Here is a 27,102-nt window from a genome sequence, read left to right as displayed (position 1 = left end):
GGAGTCGGGAGTCGTTCTCAGAACATTCGAGGCCGCCCATGCTTGTGAAATGCAAACAGGTAATTAGTGGGTGACAGGCGACTCATCTGCCCCCAGTTTTGGCTTCTGCTGACACAGGCCCCGAGGCCTCCTGGTTACCCAGATATGCGGCAGCTTCCGCTGGCCCTTTTCCCGCGGCAGCCTTCGGGGCCCCCAGAGCCTCACGGCCCTGCTGAGGTTGAGGTCGGACCCCATCACCTCCCCCCGATGGTCCCTCGAGCTGGTTCCTCTGCACCCCTCAATCTTCTCACTGCCCCCAGCTTGCCGCAAGCTACAGCCGCAGCCCTTGCCGGGGCCTCCCAGACCCCCTTAGACCACCCCTCCTCTCTGCCCTCCTTCCTCCACCTGCATGTCTGTCACCCACGACAGCACCCCGGGGCTCCCCCTTCCAGCTTTTTTTTTTTTAATTTCTTTATTTAATTTTGTTTATTTTTGGCTGCGTTGGGTCTTCGTTGCTGCGTGCAGGCTTTCTCTAGTTGCGGCGAGCGGGGGTTACTCTTCATTGCGGTGCGCGGGCTTCTCACTGCGGTGGCTTCTCTTGTTGCGGAGCGCGGGCTCTAGGCGCGCGGGCTTCAGTAGTTGTGGCACGAGGGCTTAGTTGCTCCCGGCATGTGGGATCTTCCTGGACCACTGTGCCACCAGGGAAGCCCCCCCTTCCAGCTTTTGTACTCTCAGTAGCCTCGGCCGGAAATGCTCTCCCTCTAGATCCCTCCGTGGCTCACTCCCTCAGCATCTCCAGCTCCACTTACCAGGGAGGCCCTCCCTGAGCCCCCGGCCTGAATCACCATCCGTCCCCTGGCTTGCCACCCCCCGCCCACCTGCTTAATGATTTCTTTGTTCGTCTCTTTGCTCACTGGGAGCACTTTGCTTTGCGCCCTGCCTGCCAGGCCCAGGGGGTCTGGACAGTCGGGGACCCTCGCTTGGCCCTTCGCTCTTTCCCTTCACATGTGGCTCCTTGAGCTGTAAGCATCCTGTGGGCTGGAGCATGTCTTCCCCGAGTGCAGCCCCAGCCCTGGGCTGCACATGTTCCAGAAGCTTCCGAAACAACAGGCAGACCCTCTTTGCTTGGCTAATGTCTGCCCGGGGCAGGGGTTGTGGGGGCGGGTAGCTTCACTAGGAGCCGAGTTCTCGGCCTCGGTGGTGGGGGATGGGGGGGTCCACGCTGCACCTCCCCCAGGAGCCCCCCTCCCCCTCCCCACCTCCTGCTGGCATCACTGTCCTGGCTGAAGTGGATGCGAGGCCCTTCTCTCCCCAGGGGAGCTGGGGAGCTGCAGCCTGATCTCCATGGCAACGGGCTTGCCGGCTGCCTCTCCTCCGCAGGCGCCCCTCCCCCTCCCGGGCTTCAGGAAGTTGGGGAGAAGAGAGGAGAAGCTTTCTTCCTCTTCTTCCTGGTCTCCTTGTAGCCCCTGGTCTCTCCCCATCGCACCTCCCCGTTTCTGCTAACACCGCAGCTGGATCACGCCATTCCTGGTCACCACCCTCCACAGCTGCTCACCCTGTCGAGGGACCCAGCCCTCTTAGCCTCCCCCCGCCCCCGCAGGCCTCACCCTCTGGAACCCACTCTTGGCTTTCTGCTCCCTCTGCCTGGAACGCCCTTGCTCCTTCTCTTGCCCCGGCTCAAACGTCGTGGCTCCCGTGTGAAGCCTTCCTCTGACCCCAGGCCTGTGTCCACGTCCCCAGGCTCAGGTGCCTCAGAGAGCAGGCCGGTCACACGGAAGAGGGAAGTGGCTGGAATATCGAACGATGAAGGGCTGCCCTCAGCCCCCGTGTTGTGTGCGGTGGGGAGTTCCGGGGTCTGGGGCAAACGGGGGAGTCTGTGCCCCCGCTTCCACGGGCGGCTCACTGATCTGGGGAGAGCGGGGAAGAAGGTTCACTGTTGCCTCAGCTTCCATTTCTTCAAGAGGGTCCAGAAATTCAGAACTTTTGGACAGATCTTCCAACTTAAAAAACGTTGACTCAATCAAAAACCCCTTTGTTTGGAGCAAACTAAGCGGCCCTGAAAGTTGACCTTGGGTGGCCACTGGGGCCCCTGGCTGATCTGGCCGCTTTCTGCATCTTGCAGGCCTTTGTGGTACCCGTGCTTTTGTACTGTCTCCCCCAGCCTGTGCCCCTCCCGGGGGCGGGATGGCTCCCTGTTCACCCCTGTGGCTGCGGGGTAGGATGAGAAGGCATCAGTGAACTGAGCGTCGGTGACGCACTTGCCCGGCGGTGGCTTGGCCCTTCATTCACCATCTTGCTTAATTCTTACACTGACGGCGAGCCTCGGGACTGTTCACTCGGGCCTCATGGCGGGAAGCGCTTTGCCTACGTCACGGGCACCAGGCTCTCAGCTGTATCTGTTTTCATTCCCAAGGCCACACACACCCGGCCGTGATGCCATTTAGTCCCCCGGGCGCAGGTGAGCGGGGTGCAGGGGCGCTGGCCTCCAGTCCCTGCGATGGCTGCCCTGCCGCCCTGACTCTGCCACCCAGCTGACGTCAAGGCTGCTCTCCTCCTGGGGGTTTTCTTAAGCTGCATTCAGAGTTTGTGTTTTGCTTTGTAAAGATTTAGCTTTTCTCCCCCGCTCTTAGCAGACTGTCTTTTTGAGTATAATCCGGCTTAGAGGATTATAAAAATAATTTACAGCTGCTGCGGTAGGCAAGCTGGATGAGGGCGTTCTGCGGGGCCGGGCCTCTTGGTCGCTGTTGGCCTTTAGGTGAAAAAGTGGCGTGCCCCTCTCCCGAACGCACTCCCCACCCATGTGTTACACGTGTGTGTGCACACCACACGCACACCACACACACTGCACACACACGCCTTCCTCTTTGCCTCTCACCTTCCTTCCTGCCACCCGCCCCCGAGGCCGAGGAGGCGGCTACCTGGTCTGGGCTGGACGAGGGCGTGAGCCGCCTGCCGGGGCCCTGGCCTGTGATGCTGAGGGCATGTCTTTTGGGGCAGCCTCGGGGGAGTGGCTGGGATGCCTCCTTCGGAAGCCCCAGCTCCGGCTCACCGAGTCCCGACCTGCCTGCTCTTTGCCATTTCTCCCCACACCCCTCTCCCTGGGTCAGGCAGCGTTGTCCTGAAGCAGGCCCTGGGTTATCTCTGGTTCTGGGCTCCAGCCCCCTCCAGACACGTGGAGGGGTCTTCCTACCCCAGCGCCCCAGCACACCATGCTAGCGTTTGGGTCCAAGCCCCAGCAAGTAATAGAGGGCGTCTCTGCTGGCCGAGGTCGTCTGAGCAGATACCACCCACAGGCAGCCTGGGGGGATGGGTGGCTCCTGAGGACAGGAGTGGGGGCCCCAGGGCCTTCCAGATGCCCTCCTCCCCCAGCCCCTCGGGCCTGGCAGCGACTCCCCACAGTGCTGTATCCACCCTGGAGACCTCAGCCCTCCTGCCTGGGCTCCAGGGCACAATGGGCTCTGCCCCCACGTGACCCGCTGTGGCAGCGTCTGGCTAGAACCAGGCCCCCGGCCCCCAGCCAGCCCTGCTCCTGTCTTGTCCACTGAGAGCTCTGTTGCCTCGGCCTCCCGTGACCTCACCACTGAAAGCGAAGGGGCTGATCCTGTGTTAATTTGGAGGACATGGTTGAGCCCAGGAGTGGCAGTTAGAGTGGGTCTGGGTCCCTGGCAGAAGGAAGGTCCCTGGGACACGGTGGAACGGGTCACTTCAGGCCCTGCAGGTGCTCCAGCAGAGGTGGACACCCCGGGGGGAACAGCTGGAGAGGGATCCTGAGCAGACTTCCTGGCTCCTTCCTTTGTTCTGAGCACTGGCTGTGGGCCCTTCACTGTTCTGGGGCTGATGACAGTGCAGGGAACAAGTGAGACAGTGATCCGGCCTGCAAGGAGCTGACAGTCCAGCAGATAAAGAAAAATAAAATGTGCTCTCAAGTAGCGAATAGGTGCTATGAAAATTGCACCAGGGTAAGAGGACAGATAGCAGAAGTGGGGTGCTCCTTTAGAAGCAGATGGTCCTGGAAGGCCCCTCAGAGGAGGTGACATCTCAGAGCAACCTATGGCGGTGAGGCTGGTCAACAGCAGGTGCAAAGGCCCTGCGGTGGTCGTGTGATGGAGGAGCAGGGGCAAGCTGGTGGGTGGAGTGAGGTCAGGGAGGGCGAGTGTGTTGCGGGGGGAGGTGATGCTGAGCTCGCTGGACCCTATGGGCCCATGAGAGAGAGAGTGAATTTTATCCTGAGAGTGATGAGACGCTGGTGGATAGTTTTAGTCCGGGCAGGGGTGGGGAAGAAATGATCCATTTACACTTTAAGGGGCTCACTGTGCCTGCGAGGGAGAATGGATGGGAGGGGCTGGGAGTGTAGGAGGGAGACCGATTCAGCAGGAAGTTGTAGCTGCCCACCGCCCCCGGTGAGGGGAGATGGGGCTTGTATGGGGTTGGCAGCCATGACCAGTGGGGGAGGTGGTCAGATTTACTGATAAGATTTACCAATAAGACAAGGAGTGTGAGGAAAGGGAGAGAGGCAAGGACGCCTCAAGTCCTAGGATGTGATGGGGGCAGCTGTCCAAACGCTACCCCCGTATTGTAGGTTGAAAGATAGAAACCAAGTTAGAAGGACCCTTCAGAGCATCTTTTCCTTGCTTTTGCTTCTCATCAGCACCCGCCCCTCGGTTCTGGCAGGAACGCAAAGGATTCTGGGCAGGCTGAACATCAGAGGGATTAGAAGCTGCCTGGCCCCCGGGCGGGTGGGGATTAGAGCAGCACGGGTGTCTCCTTAAACCCTTCTCTGTGTCTCTGCAGAGCGGGACGCCTTTGACACGCTGTTCGACCACGCCCCGGACAAGCTCAGTGTCGTGAAGAAGGTGAGCTCTCTATCCAGCTGTGTTTCCCTCTGTCCCTGGGCTTTTCTCACGGCATGAACACTCCATGCCGGGAAGAAGGTGGGAAAAGGTTTGAAATCTCTGAAATGTTTGCCACATGGATTGAAGTGTAATTATTCAAAAGCGTAACTGCAGTGCATAAAATTAGCACCTTTTAACTCAGCATCTCTGCTCCTGGGTATCTTCCTGCCCACCCACCCCGCTGCTGTGGAGTGAATTACCCCACCGGCACCGGGGGGCGGTTCATTCCGAATCGAGGCTTTTTTTCAACGTGGAAATGTTTTTCAGCGTGTCAGCTTGCTGGCTCGGGCTGGCCTCGTTACACTGAAGCCGCATTCACGACGTGTCTGGTAAACGAGCAGGCGTTGCTAGCAGAGCTGTTCTGAGCTGCATTTGGCCCGTCTCTCCCAGACGGGAGCACAGAGGAGAGGCCCTTCCTCAGCCCAGGCAGCCTGCTGGTCGGTCTACGGATGGACAAAACCGGACAAAACCGTGTGAACGAGGCTCCGGAGTCAGGCTGGGGAATAGCGAGCTTCCAAGGGGATCTGCCCGGAAGCCTTGCTCTCCGTCCAAAAGAATCAAGACTCGCTGCACATCGAGTTATCTGAGCATCTGTAGGCCTCTCATTCAGGAAGGCAGCAGTGGGATGGATCTGAGCCTATAAAGTCTGAGCCCTTAACCCTGGGGAGAGAGCTGTCTGTCTTGGACAATTTCCCCACACAGGTTTCTTAATGCGGGACTTCTCAGAGCCTTTAATATGCTGACATGCTTTGCAATTCTCCAAGAGGGGGCTTAGTAGGAAGCATTTTCCAAGCATGTTTGTCCGTAGTGAGATCTGTTTATTTATTTGGGGATAGAACATATTAAATTCCCATGGAACCCGTGTTTGGAAAATGTTGGTCCAGGCTGGGACAATGAGATTGTTAGTTCTTGAAGCACTTTGCAAAAGGCTGGCAGAACCATCCCAGTGGTCCTTCTGGGGCGGAGCCGTCTTAGCATTCTCGGGTCACGAGAGACATACCCTGGGGCCTCAGAGCATTGCCCCCCGACCCGCCCCCGGCCACATCCGACCCCCAGAAACCTGACGGAACGTATTCAGTGGATGCACAAGAAGAGGATTCATACCTGCCACGATCCCCCCTCCGCCCACTTACAGGCTGTGTGACCTGGGCAGATTATAACCCCTCGCGGCAGGTTTCCCATCTGTCAGGACAGAGGCAGACGCTGTGAGAATACGACGCGACCTCCCTGTGCGAGGACCTGGCTCGAAGTAGATAGTTGCTAGGTGGAGTTGAATGTGATGTGGAGTAATGTTGTCTTTCGGTAGATCTGATGCTGATTTATTCTTTGAAAAGGAACGCTGGGGGGACCCCAGCAATGACCAAGACAAAATCCTTTAGTTGCCCGACAGCTTCCTGCTTCCAGTCTGGCCCTTTCCCACTCCCACACTGGGAACTGTTGTGTTCGGGGCTCCCGTCCACCTCTCCAGGTCCCTCCAAGGTCATGCCCTCCTACTCTCTCCCATCCCGCCCACATCCAGCCGCAGCCGGAAGGTGCCGGAGGGTTCGCACGTGTGTACGTGGCCTGGGTGGCTGCTCTGCCCTCTCCCCACACTCTCATCTCCCACTTGGCTCACCCCCCAGCTCAAATGCTACCCCCCGCGCCACATCTTCCAGGGACCCACGCACTTCTCATCAACACCCCCCGCACCGCCCCGCCCCGCCATTGTGTGTTTCACGGGCTTTGCCGTTTCTCTCGATTCTCCGTGGCCTCCGCTGGGTGTGTATGTGGAGAATTGTGCCTCGGACTCTTCAGGGTGGGGCTCTGTCTTAGTTACTGTCTCGTGTCTCTAGCAAGAAGCAAAGTGCCTGGCACAGGGTAGATTTGGGTGGAATGAAAAAGGGATGACATCATGTCCAGGGTAGGCAGAGGTGGGGTTGGGGTTGAGTTTCCATGAAAGTTGGGTTTGATTACCGAGAAAAGTTACACGTGGCAAGTTTTAAACTTTTGCCAGAGAGGAGAAGCCAGTGGCCCTATGTACGTATAAACCAGGGCTCAGAAAATCTCTGGCGTTTCATCCTTTACTGACACTGTGATGGGTGTGGCCCCAGGCAGCCTTTCTCTCTCAGTCTTTTGTAGTTCAGGGTTACATCTAGCCTACATTTAAGCATTTATCTCCCCCTGACAGTTATATCCTTCTTGAGGGCACTGATGATTCTTCTGTAGGGTTGTTAAATGTGGTATGTGTGTGGATTGCGTGTGTGCACATGGGCTGGGGAACAGAGAGGTACGTTTCTTCCCCAGCTGGGATAGATTTAGGCATTATCCCATTAAAACCAAGGGTTATTGTAAGAACATTTCGCTTTAAACACGAGCATTTTATTTTAGCAAACAGAGGAGACGATGGAAGCGTTGCATAAAGCCAGTGATGGCAAATGTCACATCTGTCCCCCAACGTGGGAGCTGGATCTCTTGCTCACGGTTCCCGTGTCTCTTTGCTTTGCAGTCTCTCATCACATTTGTGAACAAGCACCTGAACAAGCTGAATTTGGAGGTGACGGAACTAGAGACCCAGGTAAGCTGTGTTCTGGGCTGAAGGACCCTTTGTCCGGTGTCATTTTCAGCCGGCTTTCTGATCCCCGGCGGGCCGTGTGAACAAAGTGCGTTCGTCTAACAAGGAATGCCCATCCCACAGCCAGGAAAGCCCCAGCCCCAGCCATCCTGGCCTTCCCCCAGACCCTCTGTCTTAATTTCTTGGGGCTACCTTAGCTAGTACCTTAAACAACAGACATTTATGTCTTCATAGTTCTGGAGGTCGGAAGTCCCAGATCAAGGTGTCTGCAGGGCTGGTTCCTTCTGAGGCTCTGAGCAGGGATCTGTTCCAGGCTCTCCCCCACCTCCTGGTGGCTTGCTGGTAATTTTTAGCGTTCCTTGGGTCATTGGATGTTTTCATCCCGATCTCGGCCTCCTTGTGGGTGTTGTATCCAAATTTTCCCTTTCTGTAAAAACACAGTCACGTTGGATGAAGACCCACCCCAATGACCTCATCTTACGGTGAGGACTTCCGCAAAGACCCTGGTTTTCCAAATAAATTCACGTTCACAGATTCTGGGGGTTAGGATCCCAACACATCTTTTTTTGGCGGGGGGATACAATTCAAGCTTAACACCCTCCAAGATGCCATCGCACCTTCACCAAAGAGCCTGTGCGTGTACGGGTCCCTCAGTCTGGAATGTCCCGGCCCCCCCTGCTTCTGCTGTCGGTGGCCGTCCTGCACGCAGCGCAGCGGCTGGCATCTAGCGAGTGCTTGCTAATATCCCTCTAATGAATACATACAAAGCATTTCTCCTACAGTAAGTATAGAAAGTATACTTCCCCACCCCCACTAAGAGCGGAAGCACCGTCGTGAAAATATGTTTCGAGTGCTCGGCAAGCGTTAAAGACAAAATATAATTTTCCCGGGATTAACTGCGTGCCTGAATTTGGCGTCTTTTGTGTTCTCAGTGCCGATTTCTCTAATGCGCAGCTGACGCTTCTCAGACCCCTGGGAGATGGCATTCATTCCTTTCTCTTTCTTTAACTCTTCTCATTTGCTTTTCTAATTAAAAAAGTAATTCAGGCTCATTGTAGAAATGTCTGAAAATGCAGATAAGCAAAACAAATAAAAGTCATCCGTAATCCCATCACCCAGGGATAGCGGTGCTGGGGATTTTATTCCACGTCATTTCTCTGCACGGATAGCGCATCGTGGGCAGCACGGGTCTGTGTTTGAAAGCCGAATGGGCCGTTTTTAATGTGTGTATTTATTTGTGCATTGTTTGCAAACACACTTATTTTTTTTATCCGTTTACTAAAAAATTGCACATTTATCCTCTGATTATTTGCGGCTTGAAATCTTAACAGTTCAGAAGTGTACTCATTGAAAAGCAACAGTCCTTTTGTGTACTCCCCCTAAACTCTCCCGTCATCCTCTCCAGAGGTAATGAACTACAGTTAATGGTCGGATGTGTATTTTTCTAGATGGTTTGTAGGCGTAAGTGTATTTTTTGAAACGGCAATGGGTCCTCCTGTACAGCTGTTTTGTAAAGTGTTTTTTGTTACTAAATAGTGTGGGCATGTTCTTGTGTGAGTGTGTATGTGTTTCTGTCTAGTCCTTTTTGTGTTGTCTGGTCTGTCTGTCTGTGTTTGTCACTTTTAATAGCTGCCTTCTATTCTGTTCTAAGGCTGTGTTGTGCGTCTAAACCCAGTCCTCATGATGGGACGTTTGCCGATCTTGTACATAGCTGTTCAGTGGGCATCTTTGCACACAGCTGTTTGTGCCCTTGTCTGCTTCCTCAGGATAAACTTCTAGAAATGGGGTCGTTAGAGCATTTCTCCGTGGTAACACGGAGGGCCCAGGAAGGTTTGCCCGCCTGAAACTCTCATTGGCGCTGTCGAGAACCCACATCCTCGCCAACTCTTTCCGACTGGCACTGCCCAGGTGGGCCTGCACAGCAGTATTAATAGCCAGACATCTTAGGCTGAGACTCTAAACTTCAATTTGCATTGATCTCTATTTACTCAGTATGTCCTTTTTTTTTTCTATCGCCGCACAATATGAAGTAATATCTTAAAACTATTTTGAACCAGCGGTCCACCAGGAAAGATCACTGGCCATAGAAATGCAGACTGTTTTCCTTTTGTGGCAAAGGATTCTGGGTATTTTGATAAATATGTTCATCATTAAAGTCTCGATGTCCTGGAAGTCAGAGGCTCAAATTCCTGCTCAGGGTGTGTGCGTGCGTGTGTGTGTGTGTGTGTGTGTGTGTGTGTGTGTGTTCTCCTTTCTTTTTAAAACCACTTTTATATTGTGGGCAGCTTCCTAGCTCTGTGATACTGAGCCAGTTCCTCTTTGAACCACTCCCCACATGTTTAAACTGGAATGGAGACAGTGCATTTGAAAGGTCAGTAATACACGCGCATGAAGACAGCGGAGGGCCTCCTGGGGATTTCCGTCTCCTGCAGAGCCGCACCCTGGATGCTGAGTGAGGGCACCCCGTCGGAGGGCCACTGCTCTTGCGCCTGTGAAAACCGAGGGGCCCACTCATTTGCTGATAAGCCGGCCTGCTCCGCCTGGCCCTCACCCTCCTGGTACCCCATCCCTCCCCTGCCTTCCTTTCTGCGTGACCATCTCTCCCACACTCCTGTGACACGGGGGTCCCAGGGTGGGTTAGAAGATGCCTTGGAGATCAGCAAAGGCTCTCCAGGCATCTTGGCACCTCAACACCCATTCCCCACGCCTCCCGGCAGGTGATGGGGCTGGATTCTTCTGTATCCCTGGAAATGGCTCAGTGTTGGTGAGAGAGCGGTTTTGGGGGTACGCTGGCTCAGTGTCGCCGGGGAGGGGGCAAGAGCTGCCAGAACATTCCACCAGCACTGTCGGCCAGAACAGGAGCTGAGTAGGTGACGTCTGCATGGCGTGGAAGCGTGAACCTCGTGACGCGCAGGCAAAGGGTCGATCAGATCACGTTAAACCAGGGTCTGGAGCGCTCTGCCCAGGAAGGACCTGCCCGTTCACACGTTATGATCGTGTCTGTCTGCCTTGGGCTGTTCCTTAGCGTCCCCTTCCCCTTCCAGAGGACAGGGCTTTCTGATGTTGGAGGCTTGGGATTTTGACTTTTTATCCTCGGCCGCCTGGCTGTGATGGTGGAGGGAGCTGCCGCTGTTGCCTTTAATAAAAACGTCCTCGCTTCTGCAGGTTCTCTTTCTACCACTGCGGTTGCTGGTCTCAGGAAGCCGAAAGCCTCCTGGGTGTCGGCCCCTTGCAGCTGTCCAGCTGTCCTGCGTGGCAGCCTTCTAGCCCAGGGCTGGCCAGTGAAACTTTCTTTAGTGATGGAAACGTCCTATCACTGCACCATCTGACACAGTAGCCACTGGCCACGTGTGGCTGTCAAGCACTTGAAATGGGGCCTGTGTGACTGACGAGCCGAAGTTTGTATTTTATTTAAATTTTTTTAAATTGAAACTTAAGAGTTCTGGAGATTGGTTGCACAACAACGTGACTGTACAGAATATGACTGAAATGCACGCTGACAAATGGTTAAAATGGTACATTTCGTGTTAAGTACGTTTTACCGAAATAAGCCAACATCATTCAAAAAGGTTTGTAAAGGGACTTCCCTGGTGGTCCAGTGGTTAAGAATCCACCTTCCAATGCAGGGGAAGCGGGTTCAATCCCTGGGCAGGGGAACTAAGATCCCACATGCCGCAGCTACTGAGCCCGCGCCACAACTAGAGAGAAGCCCGTGTGCCGCAACGAAAGATCCCGCATGCCTCAACGGAGACCCGTTGCAGCCAAATAAATAAATTAATAAGTTAAAAAAAAATTTCGTAAAAAATTTCACTAGGCACATGTGGCCAGTGGCTACCATATCGGACCACACAGTTCCAGAATCTGGAGGCTGGGGTCCTCACGAGTCCTCGATCTGCAGGAGGCCTCAGAGATACCATGTCTGCCCTCTGGGAGGATGGGCGGGTCCTGCCCCCCCTGCCCCGCCCCGGGGGCTGGGGGGTGGGGCTGGTCCATGTCCCAGAGACCAGGCTCTGCCTCCTGAGCCTTGGTCCCCTCCTCCCCTCTGGCAGGTTGTCCTGCCCTCATTGGTCTCCATCACTTTATCTGTAAAAGGAGCAGTTGCTCCCTGTCCTGGCTCATTGGGCGGTGGGCAGCGGAGTGGGGTGAGGGGCCCCGGCAAAGAGCACAGTCTTTGCCTCTAGATTCCTGGGCCCCTCCCGTGCATGGGAGGTGGCGCTGGGCCGGGTAGCAGGTTGAGGGGCTGGGGGTGTGGGGTAAGGCTGCAGGCTGCTGATTCGGGCCCAGCTAGGACGGACCCGCGTGCCGGGTGCAGGCAGAAGCTCGTCGTCACCGGGGCACGGGAGGGTCTCTTCCTATGCTGTGAATACCGCTAGAAGGAGGAACTCAGGCAGCTGACAAAGCGAGCAAGCAGAACGGGGCAGCAAACCCCAGACCGAAGCCTAGGGCGCCCTGCAGGGTGTGGATTAACCGTGCCCACAGGCCCCTGCTCGCTGATGGCGCGCTCCCTGCGTGCTGGGCGCTCCTTGCTCCACCCCTCCCCCTCCCGCCCCGCAGGGTACCCACGACAGCCCAGAGAGTTGGGAGCTAGCGTTATCCCCAAGGTCAGTGGTCTGCTTCTCTCCACGCAGCGGCGCTCCATCCCAGACACACAGGTCATCACATCCAATCCCGAGCGCGCGCTTTGCTCCCTCGTCCTTCACCTGACTGCAGGCTCGCTCTCCTCAGCAAGGGATGGATTTTTTTTTTACTTTAAAACATTTTCCTCCTTTCGAGTGGCTGCAGCTCATTCACTGACTCCGTGCGTGGCCCAGAAACATCCCCACGTGTCCCTCTGTAGTTTGCAGATGGCGTGTACCTGGTTCTACTCATGGGGCTTCTGGAAGACTACTTCGTACCCCTGCACAACTTCTACCTGACCCCGGACAGCTTCGATCAGAAGGTACGTGCATGCGTGGTCTCCATCCCGGGAGTGGCCCGGGATGCGCTCGTCCAAGGGCACAGGGTAGAATCCCCCGACCACTCTTTCTGGAGTCCAGCTGCATTCTCCAAAAAATAAGTACTGCCCAGAAAATGGTATTGCAATTAGACGTGACCCTCAGGAAAGGAAGGAAACCCGTGGGCAGCGCCTGACGCATCCAGGTGTCGTGTGCCTCCTTCTCTTCGGGTCTTTCCCCTGGGACGATGCTGGTTTTAATCATTGTGGCCAAAGGTCAGTAGAGTTGCAAATCCCTCCCCTGTTCGTGACACACAGACATTCTGTCTGGTTTTCCTGCCGCTTCATGAACTTCCTATATATGCCATCTTAAGTGGCAGCACAAAGTCTATGGAGTGGCTCTGAGGTCACAGTCTCCCTCTTCCCCACTTTTGGGCGATCAACTTGTTTCTTTTTCACTATTAAAACAATAAGGCAGGGACTTCCCTGGTGGCGCAATGGTTAAGAATCCGCCTGCCAATGCAGGGGACACAGGTTCGAGCCCTGGTCCAGGAAGATCCCACATGCTGCGGGGCAACTAAGCCCGTGCGCCACAACTACTGAACCTGTGCTCTAGAGCCCATGTGCCACAACTACTGAGCCTGTGCACCTAGAGCCCGTGCTCCGCAACAAGAGAAGCCACCGCAATGAGAAGCCTGCGCACCACAACGAAGAGTAGCCCCCGCTCGCCGCAACTAGAGAAAAGCCCGCGCACAGCAATGAAGACCCAAACGCAGCCAAAAATAAATAATCTATTAAAAAGTATTTAAAAACAAAACAATAAGGCATTGTCTTGAATAGGTACACACAGACATATGTGTGTGTGTATAATATATTTTTTTCATTCCTGTGGATTGTTTTCTAGGAAAATCCCTCAAAGAGGATTGTCTGGGTCAAAGGGCATGACCTTCACATTTGGGATGCCCTTGTGACCAGGTGGTTTGCCTCCTGCCAGGGCTTCCCGAGGTCCAGCCATCCCAGCAGTATTTAGCGCGTTGCTTTTAGAAATTTGGCTCGTGGACTGGCCGTATTGCTTGAACTCGAGAGCATCTGTCATTTTATTTTCCCGAAGCGCTAGACCGTGAGTTGGGGAGACAGACAATGCAAGCAGGTGGCAGCAGTTCAGAGAAACATGGAAGCAGGGCCAGTGTTGATCAATCTGCCCACTTCTGGCACCTCGAGCGCGGTTTGCTCGCGGCCAAATGCCGCTGCCGTCTTGCCTGCTGAGATGGAATCAGAGCAGATCAGCGAGGTCCTGGCAGGTTTGCGTCCGCGGTGAGCGGGGATGCACAGGGCTCTGCGGGGCCGGTCAGGAAGCAAGAAGACAAGACAGTTGGGTGACGGGGCTCATCTTGCATTTCCCGGCCACGTGGCTGGCTGCAGAAACGTTGTTTTGGAGAGATCTTTTCTTTGTTCAGATGTGTACAAAGGCTGGCAAGAAGGGTGAATTTAGTCAGGCCGTCTGGAGCTGGGCTTCTTTCCAGGACGGGCTCGGTGCAGGGGCAGGGGCGTCCCCTCCCAACTCGGTCTCCTTCCCTTTGAGACGGGATGAAAGTCTCTGTCAGTCGCTCCCTGGCCTGGGAGGTGTGAGGCCTGTTCGGTCCACCTTTGCCTCCGATCGGGAGCCAGGAAGGGAAGGCTGCTGTAGGGGACCGTGCCCAGCGTGGCGCTGGCCCATCGACCCTCGAGGAGGGGACCCAAGGGCCGCTGGAGCTCTCCTCGGAAGGGGCCTTCTGGAGGGTCCTTCTCTGGCCACGTTAGCCCCCAGCTCCCACCCCTGGATTCTCTGCTTTCCTCCCCACAGGGCGTCGTGGCATCACGCCACCGCTGGGAGGTTCCTCGTGAGCCATGGTGGTTATTAACCTCCAGGTCTTCCTGACCACCTCGCAGGTGGTGGCCTTTCCCTGTTGCACAGACCTGAACCCACTTCAGGCTGGTCCCAGTGCCCGAGCTCCCAGGCACCTCGTCCAAATGTGGCCAGGCAGTGGTGACATGTGCAGAGAGACTGTCACGGAGCATTCCCGGGCCGAGACTGCGAGGCGCTGGGAATCTTTGCAGCAGCGGCAGGAGGCTGAGAGTGAGCAAAATCAGGGATGCGTCGTGGGCTTGTGTTTTTAAACAACTGCACTGGATTTTATTTTTTAAAATAAATTTATTTATTTGTTTTTTATTTTTGGCTGTATTGGGTCTTTGTTGCTGCACGTGGGCTTTCTCTAGTTGCGGTGAGCAGGGGCTACTCTTCGTTGCGATGCGTGATCTTCCCGGACCAGGGCTCGAACCCGTGTTCCTTGCATTGTCAGGCAGATTCTTAACCACTGCACCACCAGGGAAGCCCCCTGTACTGGATTTTAAAAAGACGAGACCAGACGTCTCTGACCCTGTAGGTTCCTGCAAACAAATGAACGGCCCCTTTGAACCGTCTCAGAGGCATGGGTACCACCGACGGCTTCTTGTTTTAGGCCCACCGTTTGAGCCTTGCTCTGTGCTGGCCACTTTGCTGGGTCCCTTGGGCCTGTCACTCACCTTCTGGAAGATTCCACAGCATCCCTCTCTCTGGGGGTGGAGTGTGTCTTGGAGACTTGGAGGTTATTCCTAGAAGCAAATCCCAGAAAAGGCTTTGCAGTTTCAAGGCGCTTTCCCTTCTGTCTCCTCGTCTGACTCCTACCCTGGCGAGGAATCGGGACCTCGCACGGGGGCTGGGACCGTGGTGGGGGGTGGCTCACAGTCAGCAGGGGCAGAGCTGGAAAAGCCCGCTCCTTTTCGGGACCCTCTTCTCTCACCTGGCCAGGTTTTTGAAAATCCTTTGCATTGCAGAGAGGAAGGACTTAGGGTCCTGCCCGTGGGCTGGCTCGTAGCAGCAGTGTAGGGCCTTGGGGTTCAGCTCGAGGCTGGGGGGGTCACACTCTGGGATCAGGGTCAGGGAGGTGACCTCACATCCTCAGCAGGAGCTGTTTGCTGTTCTTTGTGCCCAGTCCGTGGGGCTGGGCTCTGGGGATGCTTCTCTGCCAGGGCAGAGGAGTTGTGTATGGTGAGGCATGGCTCTGAGAGAGAATGGAAGGAGGATGGGGGGGCAATTTCCCTGGTGGCGCAGTGGTTGAGAGTCCGCCTGCCGATGCAGGGGACACGGGTTCGTGCCCCGGTCCGGGAAGACCCCACATGCCGCAGAGCGGCTGGGCCCGTGAGCCATGGCTGCTGGGCCTGCGCGTCTGGAGCCTGTGCTCCGCAACGGGAGAGGCCACAACAGTGAGAGGCCCGCGTACCGCAAAAAAAAAAAACAACCACTGTTGGGACGTCCCTGGTTGTCCAGTGGTTACGACTCTGTGCTTCCACTGCAGAGGGCATGGGTTCGATTCCTGGTCAGGGAACAAAGATCCCCAATGCGGCGCGGTGTGGCCAAAAATCTATAAATAAAATAAAGTAAAATAAAACCTTTAAAAAAGTCTACAAGTTATTGTTACTTAAAAAAACAAATCACTGTTGTGCTAAGCAGCTGCGGAGAAGCGGGACATGGAAGGGTGCCCCCCCCCCCAGCTATTCTCTCCTTGGGGCAGGGGCGGGGCCTCATGGACTGAACCACACTCCACACCTGCGCTGGGGGCGGATCCTGCAGGTCTGGTGGGGCCACGGAAGACATCCGTTCCCACGTTGTGCTGACGGTCTAACCTGATTTGTTCCATGTCCCCCTCTTTGCCATCTTGACTCTGTCCCCACTCAGAGCCTGTTGTGTGTGTATGAATTCTGGGATCTGGACGGCTGTCAGCCGATGGCCGAGGAAGCAGGATGCTTTTGGAGACAGGGCCCAGGTTCCGAATCCAGACTTGGGTGGGCTGAGTGCCGGCCCCATCTCCTTGAACCTTGCGCCTTTCTTGGCACGGATGTCCTCATCTGTTTAGCCCCGGGACCTCCTCTGTAAAGTGGGAGGTGACAGACCCTCCTGTCCATTTCCCATGCTCGTCGCAGCTCGAGGCCCAGCCTAGTGCAGCCCTCCCTCCCGGCCGGCTCCGGGCACTGCAGGTGGGGCTCTGGAAGCCTGGCTCCTGTCTCCCCACCGCCTCTGCACGGCCCGAGAGCCTCTGGTCATGTGCAGCCCTCCCAGCCCGCTCTGGGCCGTGTCCCCCATGCCAGGGCCCGGCTCCTCTTGATGTCAGCAGCCCGTGGCTTCCTTTGCTTCTCTGAGCGCGGCCCGGTGCCACCGTGGCCTGGGTGCTTCCCGGCCGCACCCAAGCTCTTGCAGCTTGACTAGCTGAGGGTTATTTTGCCAGATGTCTTTCTCCTGGTTAATTATTAAACCACATGGCAGGTAAACTTGTTAGCGTGTTTCTGATTTCATTTGCAGTGAAATCATGAAAATGTTATTGTTCAAAGGGTATTCAATTATGAAGAGCCCTAAAATCCTTTCTAGCGCTGACACTGGCGAGGTATTTTAGGTTTTGGTCCTCCGCCCCGCACCAGCCTTTGCTCGAAGCAGACGTTTGGCTGCCTGTGATTTGGTTGATCACCGGCATCTCTGTGGTTCAGGTGGACTTTAAACACAGCAGAGAAGGCTCCGTGGCTAACCTCTGCGGCAGCCGTTAGCAGAACGCGAGCTTCGAGCATCCTTGCGGGCCGAGGGCTGGAGGGGGAGGTCGTGTGGGGGTGCGGATGTGTCCGCCTTTCTGGGGCCGTGCAGGTGAGGGCCAGGACCAGAGCCCAGCTGCAGCCCCCAGCGGCCTGACATCAGTTCCAGCAGGGTCCAGTTGCCTGCCCCTTACCGGGGCCACCGCTGTCCTGCCGAGAGCGCAGCTGTCACACTCAGCTCGTTCGAGGCCCTTCTGGCAGATGGGGGGTGGCCGCTTTATGCTGGGGATGGTGCACGGCGCTGGGTACCTTCGGGAGGTGACTTGTCCTTTCTGAGCCTCGGTTGCCTCATCTGTAAAAGGAAGTCACTGTCACTTGTCATCATGTGGATGTGTCGGGACCTGGGGACCCCTAGCCCTTGAGGGCAGGCTTTGTGCCTGTGTCCCTGCATGTCCCAGCTGCCCCCGATCATTGGTGAGGGGAGTGAGGACCACCAGGTGAATGTGTGTTACCCTCAAAAGACCCCCTCACCCTCCCTCTGCCCATCCTGTCGCTCTGCCCAGGACACCCCTGTCCTCGTGGCCGTAGTTATTCCAAAGGCTCCCTCTGCCCACACTTGGTCCCATCCTGTCCTTTTAGAAGGAAAGCAGGGGGCAGTGGGCGGGCCTGCGACCAGCTGCGGCCCCGGTGCTAACTCTGGCTTCCTCCGCAGGTCCACAACGTGTCATTTGCCTTTGAGCTGATGCTGGATGGAGGCCTTAAGAAGCCCAAGGCTCGCCCCGAAGGTAACGCCCTGACCCAGGTCTTAGAGCGGCTGCCCAGCCAGCCATGTCTCTCCCTTCAGGCCCCGCACGTGTGGCGCAAAGGCTGGGCTCTGCCGACCCCAGCTCCACATGTCCCCTGTGCTCAGGGTTTCGGGGACCAAGAGGCCTGCGCCGGCAGAGCCACCAGGGCTGATTCTTTAGTAACCACTTGACTTGGAGGACGTGGCCTCTGCTCCACGGCCTCAGGATTGAATTGCGTCTCCAGGTGCCATTGCTCGGACTAGAGATGCCGCTTCACGTCTTGAAAGGATATTAGAGGTTTACTGCAGTTTAATGCCTGCCGGGTCGATGTCCTGAGGCCCGGGCGATGCTCGTGAGCAGGGACGTGGCTCGGTCATGCCCCATGAGGTCTGAATGGCAGTGGAGACCCGCAGAGCCCCCCCTCGCTGTCATACCTGGCTCCTATGTTAAAGGACCTATACGAGGAATCCCTAATGCAAATGGGCATCTGAATCCCGGGGGCGGGGTGGCTTCCTCCAACACAGCTTCTGATGTGGGGGCCGTGGAATGGATCCTCCAAGTCCCGTCTGTAACCAGTTGCCAGGTGACGCTAGCGCTCCTGGTCCGGGGACCCCACTTTGGGAATCACCGCCCTACAGTGACGGCATGAACTCTGGGTGGGGTGTCCTCCGCACACACACCCCCTGGGAGGCTCAGCGGCCACTGCTGAACACTCATCCGGGGACGGGAATCCCGTCCTGTGACCCGTGATCCCCACAGCCCTCCCCAAGCCCCTGGTCTGAGCTCACAGAGCAAGAGAGCAGAACCAGGTCCCTGACTCCCAGGAGGACAGAGCCCCTTCCCACCAAACAAGGCGGTTGGGACTCACTGGGCCACACGCTGTGCCTGACCTCGAGGGGGTGGGACAGCAGCTCCCACCTGCCTTGCCCCAGGAGGCCCGTGGTCCTGGCACAGGATGGCCTGTGGGTGTTTGGTCCCCAGTAAATGTCCTCGGTTGTCGTAGACCCTACACCACGCAGACTTGTCCAATGCAAATCCTAGAAGGGATGAAGAAGCATCCTCGCCATCCCAGGTGCTCATCCCACGGGTAGCGGCCCGGGGGCTCTCATGGCAGTCTGCATCTTGGGGGATGGCAGAAGTGCCCCGCTTGGGGACACAGAGGATGTCCCACGTGTCTCCCAAGTGCGTGGGGCACCAAGGCTTGGGGCGCCCTCTCTCATCCACCAAACGGGCTCTCTGTTTCCTTCTGCAGATGTGGTGAACCTGGACCTCAAATCCACCCTGCGAGTTCTTTACAACCTGTTCACCAAATACAAGCACCTGGAGTGACGGGCGGGAGCAGCAGAGACCGCGGCGGGGACGGTGCTTTGGGAGGTGCCCCGGCCTCCCCTCCAAGCCCGCGGTTGTTCCCGCTCCCACCCCACCTCTTTCTGGTTGATACTCTTAACCTCCTTCCCCTGTAATTCTGCAGCGGGCGGCCTCTTGAAATGCAGGTTCCAAACACCAGTGTTCGAGTTTGCAGCCAGGCTTCACCTGGGGTGTCCCGGGGTGCTGTCTCTTGTTGATCAAAGGATGGAAAAGAAAAAAGCCGGAACCCCTGGGAGGGGGCGTTCCAGCTGACAGCCGTCAGTCACCACAGGGGATCAGAGAGGGAGCTTTGCGGCCGTGGCAGTGGCTTCTCTGTCCCCGTGGAATCTCCTGGGTAGGGCTCTCCTCAGCAGTGAGGGCTTTTCACTAAAAAGCGTTTTGCAGTTTTACAAACTTCACTCTTAAGTCTCAGAAGCTTTAGCTGGGACCGAGTGTCCACCCACATCCCTGCTTCTCGGCCACTCAGTGCTGTTTTCATTTAGCTTTTGCACAGACATCTGGGACCTGGAGAACCCAGCTGCCACGGTCCGAGGGAGGAAGGATTTCTGAGGCATTTCTTTATTTCTTGCTCCGGCTGAGTGGGCTGTGTCGGAGTCAGCTCTACAATGCCTCTGGAGTGGCAGCGGCATTGTAGACCTTCAGGTAGGAAGTGGCCGGTCCCAGACCTCCTGTTTGGGGCTGGATGCATTTTTAAAAAGCCTTTAGAAAGCAGGTGTTTTAGTTGGCTTGGGCCGCCATGACAGAGTGCCACAGACGGGGGCCTTAGACAACAGACGTTTATTCTCTCACGGTTCTGGAGACTGGAAGTCGAGATCAAGGTGTCATCAGGGTTGGTACCTTCCGAGCGTCTCTCCTTGGCTTGTAGATACCGTCTTCTCCAGGCATCCTCACGTGTCTCCCCATGTGTCTGTGTCCTAATCTCTTCTTCTAAGGACACCAGGCAGATTGGATTGGGGTCTACCCTAATGACCTCATTTTACCTTAATTACCTCTGTAAAGACCCTGTCACCAAATACTGTCACATTCGTAGGTCCTGGGGGTTAGGACTTCAACATGTGGGCACAGCTCAGCCTGTAACAGGGAGATGTGAAGTGTTCACCTCTCTCCTCCCCGAGTGCCAGCTTTCTGGAGCCCTGTCAGCATCCTTTGGGGCACCCTGTTGAAGGAAGTGCGATCCCCCGCCCGCGTGCTCTTCAGCCCTCACCCACCTTGGCTCGGGAGAGAAATGGGGACTCATAGGCTGGGTCTGAGGCAGGTCCTATATAGCTGGGTCACCCCCTCCCCCAACCCCTGGCTCCCGAGCTGGGGTTTTTATGACACGCCGCCCACCTGAGTTCACCCAACATCAGCTCAAATCTCCTGTTTGATTTTCGCCTTCGTGCTGTAGGTCAGAGCTGCTGAGGAAGTCGTTAATATTAAATTGAACACCGGCGCTCAAGACTTAGAAAACCCTTTCATATTCTGCCTCAGCTCAGGCAGCTGCCAGGCTGGGGATGTGTTCAGAAGAGCCGTTTTCCCAGCAGGGGAAAGAAATAACGAAGATGGCATTACGGTGTCTCCTGCGGGATGCAGTGACATTTAAGAACCAACAAAAGAGCCGGGGCTGGAACGTTCTGGGCCGCCTTCGTTACACGTGTAGGATCACAGTGACTGCGGCTGGTGGAGACCCATCCACCTGCCTTGTCCACAGGTGGGCCTGGCAAGGGTGCTGCTGCCTCCTGGGGGCCCTGGGGGGGTGACGGAGGTGAGGTTGGGGTTTGGAAAAAAGCCTTGAGGGTCTTCAGCCCAGGTGGGCGGCTCCAGCCTGTTCCACGCCCTGGAGGGGCGGGATTGGTTACTCCGGGGATGGGGATAGGGGTCGGGGTTCAGCGAGCCCACTTCAAGCCCTCTGTGTTTCAAGTAGGAGAGTAACAGGAATGATGAGATATGTGGGAAAAGTATTAACAGGCACTTTTGTGTCATCGTGCTGACTGTTTAAGGCCATGCTCCAGCAGAGAATGCAGTCTAGTCTCCAAAGTATTTTTTTTCAAATCGGTGCAAAGGTGTAGGTGTGCCTTCCGCCCACCCGCGAAGGACCTCCTCGGGCTGTATGCGTCTCGTTTTCCCCCCTTGACTCAGAATTGCAAGTGGGGCCTGGACGGGTGTGGAGGTGAGGGTTGGTGAAGCAGTTTCCGGGCAGAAGTCAGGGTGAACTCTGCGGTAGGGAGACTCCTCTGGGGATCCACCCATCGTCCCTGTTGGCTCGGGGACAGTAGTTGTCAGGACGCGAGTTTCAGGGCCTGGGATGTCCCCTCTGGGGTGCCACAGGCTGGAGCATCTTGGGGTAACGAGCAGGAGACACAGCCTTCTCTTGATTCTCGCCAGGGGCTCCTTGGAATGCAAACGCTTCCCTTTTAGTCCTTAATTGAGGAACGTTCTGGAACGCTTCCTCCTCCACTGACCCCCATTTTCAGTGAATGGTTCCCCCCCGAAGAGGGACCCTTGTCCTCAGGGACTAAGTGACAGCAAGACCGTTGGCGCCTGTGCGGTGACGGACAAAGGCCGGGAAATGCCTCCTTTTATTGTCCTCAGGGTGGCGTGTCTTTGAAACCCACCCCACTGGTTTTGGGGAGCTTGCTTGCAGCTCTGGTTCCCCCGGAACAGCCACACGGCCTCATGCAAGCACTGAGCCCAGAGCCCCACACACCCTAAGGTCCTAACTGGATGTGACACAGAGCTGTGTTGTTTTAAAGCAACCGAATCCTCTTCCCCACTTTGTGTGCCAATATTTTATTGTCCTTTTAATTGTTTTAAGCAGTGTTTACTTTGGATTTCTGGGTATTAAATAAAAGCCACTGAAACGCTGGCTGTGTTGTCGACCTGCTCGTGGGCTGGCGGCGGGAGCCGGCGCGTTCCAGGGGCGCAGCACCCAGACGATGTGCTGTGGTTTATCCCAAAAAAGGCCGCTGCCTCCGTCTGGCTGCCGTGGTTTCTTTCGTGCCTTTAGCTGTCATGGTTGTGCCAGCCCTGTGCTTGGTGCTGGGGCCACAGGATGCCAGCACAGCCCTGCTCCCTGGGAGCTGCCAGCTGGACGAGGAAGGAGCCAGCTCATGCCCTATGTGGGGAGTGGGGCCCCGGGGGGCTGTGACCAAGGGTTTCATGGGCGGGAGCCATGGAGAGAAGAGGGTGGCGGAGTCACAGCTGCAGCTGAGTCATAATAAAGAACAGAGCAGGTGAGTCTGCCCACGCACCTGGTTCCAAACCAGAGCGGGGGATGCCTGCGGCCAGTGGCACGGGCTGGATGAAAGGGCCACTACAGGGAGATGGTCCCCTCCCTACACGTTGAGGCAAGAGACCCTGAGGTGACCCGCAATGCGGCCAGATCTTGGGGGCTGCACGCTGACCCTGCTGTAAACCCTCCCTGCAGAAGTTGTGGGTTGCTTCAGGTGCATCTAACTTTTCTCTACGAAAGGTTAAAATTGTGACTATGAAAGTATGGACGAGGTCGGTGTAGACAGGGCAAGTTGTGGGAAGAAAATAAGACCGTGATGTACTGGAGAGATGCAGGTGGGCTGGGAGACTTCGGAGGCAGGAGGATTTGAGCTAGGACCCATGATTCACATCTTCCCCTCCCCCCCGGACCTAGGAGGGACCCGTGGCTCGGTCCAGCAATGGGCTGAGGACAGCCATGATAGGGTAAAACGTTTAAGTCACATTGTACATCTGAATCCTGTCTGCTTTGCTGACCCTCGGTGGCCTTTCCACCTGTGCAGGATTCTGATTTGCTACATGTTCGGAATGTAGCTCGAGATTTCCGACCACGTCAGTTGTTTAAACGCACTGACATTGTGCCAGAAAGCCAGAAGGAGTATTCGAAGGGTGATGGGACGTGTCATAGGACATAGGAGCCGTCTTAAAGCGTGTCCATGTTGTGGACAGTTGGGCATCAGAAAGTATAGCACTCTGAATTCAAAAAAAATCCATACGTTTACAGTGACACTAAACAAGGATGAGGGTGAAGACCTCCTTTTTCTTTTCATATATATATTTTTTCCGCTGCACCGTGCAGCATGCGGGATCTTAGTTCTCCAACCAGGGATGGAACTCGCGCCCCCTGCATTGGGAGCGCGGAGTCTTAACCACTGGACCGCCAGGGAATTCCACACGTACTTTAAATTGTCTGTAGGCTCCACATAAATGGGGCTTTTCTTGGTTCTGGCCCACTACTCTACCCCTTCCTCTAAAAGAGGAAGTCCCTTGTTTAACATTTTATATTTATATAATTTCAGACTTAGAGCAAAGTTGCCAGATTAGTATAAAGAATCCCTATATTTACCCCAATCCCCATAAATGTTAACATTTTACCGTATTTGCTTTATCCTTTCTGCTCGATATATATATAGATGCGGGTATTTGGATATAGGTCAATCTATGTAGACAGAGATCTGTGTATCATCTGTCTATCTATCTAGATAATTACCTATCTTTCCTGAATCTTTGAGAATAAGTCACATAGGTTATGCCCTTTTATCTCTAAATACCTTGATGTACGTTTCCTAAAAACAAAAACATTCTCTTACATCATTCTAGTACAGGTGTCATTACCAGGAAATAACATTGACGCAATAGCGTTATCTAATCTATAGGCCTTAATTCTGTTTTTCCAGTTGTCCCGATAATGTCCTTTTCCCCAAAGAAATGCATTTGGAACAGTTCTTCAGTCTCTCTTTACTCTTCGTGACATTGACGCTGAAGAGTACAGGCCAGTTATTTTCTAGAACGTCTCTCAGCTTGCATTTGTCTGATGCTTCCCTCGTGATTAGATTCGGGTTGTGTGTTTTTGGCAGAAGTTATGTGTTCTTCTCAGCTCCTCTTATCAGGAGACATAACACGTTGATCTATCCCATTTCTTGGGATATTTATTTTGATTAGTTAGTTAAGATGATGTTTGTCTACTGAAGATGTACCTCTTCTTTCTAATGATCTCATGGGAGAAGGATTTCTATGGTTATAGGGTTAATTTTCCACCAGAAATAATTAGAAAACTGGGCAAAAATGTAGGAGAAAACTATTTCAGACATTAGACCAGAGGCAGGACAGGTCTATGAACCTTAAGAAAAGGGAGAGACAAATGAGGTAAACCCTACGATTGCCCAGCCTTCCTGCCTGGACGTTATTCCTGGACGGGGCTGCAGGAGTGGGAGCTCACAGAGAACTCAGTGGTCTCACTGAATTGAGGAGACAGAGATCAGAGTTTGAGGAGGTCAAGGTTAAAAGCAAACTTTAAAAGTATCAGAGTAATTCACAATTAACTGCCTGCCAGAAAAAATGCCAACAGTGTTTAAAGGAATGCAGCGAAATTCTCCCAACAACGTAAAATCCCTAATGTCTACATTCAGTTTAAAAAATTACTAGAAATACGAGGCAGAAGAATGTGACCCATAACCAGGAGAAGGATTAGTCAATAGAAGCAGATCCAGAAATGGCAGAGATGGTGACGTTAGCATTCTACAAGACAACTGACCTGGGCTCTTTAAAAATATTCATGTCGTGGAAGACCGTTCCAGAGGAAAAGACTTTAAAGAGACATGACAGCCAAAAGCCACCAAGTGGAACCTGGGATCCTGCTTGGATCTTGCAGTAAAAAAAAAAATAAACAAAACCCCTGTGAACTGCATAAGAATAATTGGGGAAATTTGAATATGGATGAAAATATTACTATTTCAGTGTTAATTTTCTTGGGTGTCATAACGGTATGTGTCCCGTAGAAGCATGTCCCTGTTTCTAGGAGATAAATTCTGAAATATTTAGAGATGACGTGTCACAGGCCCTCCCTGCAATTTATTTTTAAATGGTTCAGGAAAAGTGAAAGAAAAGGCAAACGTAGTAAAATGTTAAAAAAATAGAACTAGCAACCAAACCTGTATTGAGATTTTGGGATGTAAGTGTCATGTACGTACTTTATATCGTTATGTAAGCATAGCTATGATAGTTAACTCTAATATAACTATATAAAGTAATTATAAGTTTCCTATATGAAGTTCAAGTTTAAAAAACTGGTATTGAGAGATAGAATCATTCTGTGAATTGGGGTCTCAAAAACTGAGACACTACCAGGAAAATATGAACCCAGGAGATGTTCTGCAGGGCGTGTATGTGAGTATGTACACTTTCATGTGCACGTGTGTGTGTGTGTGTATGACTCCGCGAGGAAGGAAGTATGGGTAATCGTCACTGTCCTCTCCGCGGCTGGTCATGGGCTGTAATTATATTTATTTCTCTTCTACTTTCACTACAGATTTGTTTTACCCTTACCTCCCCCCGCCCACCAACCAGGACTTCAGCTGCTCACTGTTTGTTGTCTTGCGGGGGGACCTCAGTCTTCCTTTCTGAGGGTTCTGAGTCTTTCCTCGTCCTGTCGCTAGGGGGGGCTGTGGGTTGCCATTCATTTTTAGCACATGACATGACAGTCCTAGGAGGCACCCCAGGGACTCTCCTGGGTTCCAGATCCCCTCCTCCATGCCCCTACTGTGTTGCAGTAACCCTACTTCCCCTTAAAATAATCAGGCTTACATCCCCATCCAACATGGTAACCCTCTTTTTTTTTTACCCGTTGGCCCAGTGGCAATAGGACACACTCATGGCCAGGTTGTGTTCTTCTGGCAAAAGTGTTCCCCTCTTGGGTACTAAGCCTCTTAACTGGCACAGGCCAAGGTGCTTTCCCCTTGTTGTCAGGGCTGACCCCGAGGGAAGCTCTACTTCTGGATCCTCCCAGCCATCCCTGGCCACAAGCAGCTTTACCTGTTCAGCCAGGACGCGAAACAAATTCTGTCATTTTCTTGATGTCCCGTGATGTGACACAGCAGAGATCTGGTAGATGCTTGTGCATGCAGGCTTACTGTCTCTTCTTGCGTGGAGACTTCTGTGTAAATGAGCCTGAGTGGGTCCTCTGGAAGATGGAGCCCATGTGGTCAACCGCGAGCCTGCCACGGCCAGACCTTTGAATGAGGCCATTCTGGACAACCTGCCACCAGCTGACCACAGAAGCATGAGAGAGCCCAGCAGAGGTCACCCAAGCCAGCTCACAGAGTCACACGCTAAATAGAACGGCTGTTGTTTTGAGCTACTAAGTTTTGGGGTGGTTTGTTATGCAGCAAAAACTAACTGATACACCCACCGTGCCTTAGATGAACAAAGGCTGCCCCTTGGCCTCTGCCATGTTGAAGTGACCTCAGTTCCACTGAACTTGGGGGGCCCGTCTCAATGGCAGCTTCTCCCAGCATCATTCCTGGGCTACCAAGGATGGCCACTGATATGTCCTCTGGGTCTTCTCAGGGGAGATGGCCACATGTGACAAATCCACTCAAATATCCTTCCACATTATACCAGGAATATGGCTGTCATCCCATTTTCATTCAGTGGAGGCCAATGCCAAGTCCATTTTCAGTAAGCAACCTGGCAAGTGGGTTAGAACCACTCCCAGCTGGTCCCACTGGTGCCCCGGGATTCAGACTCCCCAGCAAGTACATCTGTATCAGTGAATGCAGCCCGATCTACAAGTGTGTCTCTTCTTCCCTGGCCCAACACCCTTCCCGTACACGTTTCCCCTTTCTTGCTGACATAAATTAGCAAATGTTTACCATTTTAAAAAAGACATAAACCTCACCCCCCGGGTTTGACTTCGTATCTGCCCTCCAGGACAGGCTGGAACTGACTGTTGTTTAAGTCTGGGGGCTGGGAGGGTGACAGGGATGCTGCGTGAGAAGAGTCAGCTTGTCCTGCAAGGTAGACCTCCGTGAGGTCATTACAAAGTTTCCTGGGAGGGGAGAGCCTCTCCCGTCAGCCATGGGGGCAGGGCTGCTCCTGCTGCCGCGATTCAGGCTTGGGCGCCTGGGTTTAACTGCAGGTGACTATTCCATGCTTAGAGTCCCTCTCTTACCCCAGAGGATGCCCTGCCTTTCACGCAGGAAACTTGGCGAGGCTGTGGATTCAGTCTGCAGCACACAGGATTAGATGCTG

At 54.4% G+C, this 27,102-nt stretch overlaps 1 protein-coding gene across 3 annotated transcripts in view; it reads left to right on the top strand.

Moving 5' to 3' along the window:
- PARVB (parvin beta) overlaps window positions 1-23,142 on the top strand; it is a 115,482-nt gene extending 92,340 nt beyond the window's left edge. For all 3 annotated transcript variants that reach the window (XM_030855693.3, XM_060306274.2, XM_060306275.2), the window contains exons 9-13: window positions 4,771-4,832; window positions 7,357-7,425; window positions 12,260-12,361; window positions 17,664-17,736; window positions 18,989-23,142. In XM_030855693.3, the coding sequence (XP_030711553.2) occupies window positions 4,771-4,832; window positions 7,357-7,425; window positions 12,260-12,361; window positions 17,664-17,736; window positions 18,989-19,065 (383 nt within the window). In that variant the 3' untranslated portion in view covers window positions 19,066-23,142. The remainder of the gene's footprint in view (window positions 1-4,770; window positions 4,833-7,356; window positions 7,426-12,259; window positions 12,362-17,663; window positions 17,737-18,988) is intronic.
- The last annotated feature ends 3,960 nt before the right edge of the window (window positions 23,143-27,102 follow it).

The sequence above is a fragment of the Globicephala melas genome, chromosome 10, assembly GCF_963455315.2.
Source record: "Globicephala melas chromosome 10, mGloMel1.2, whole genome shotgun sequence".
NCBI lineage: Eukaryota > Metazoa > Chordata > Mammalia > Artiodactyla > Delphinidae > Globicephala > Globicephala melas.
Note: the sequence above shows the minus strand (reverse complement) of the source record. Positions and strands in the feature narration are given on the sequence as shown.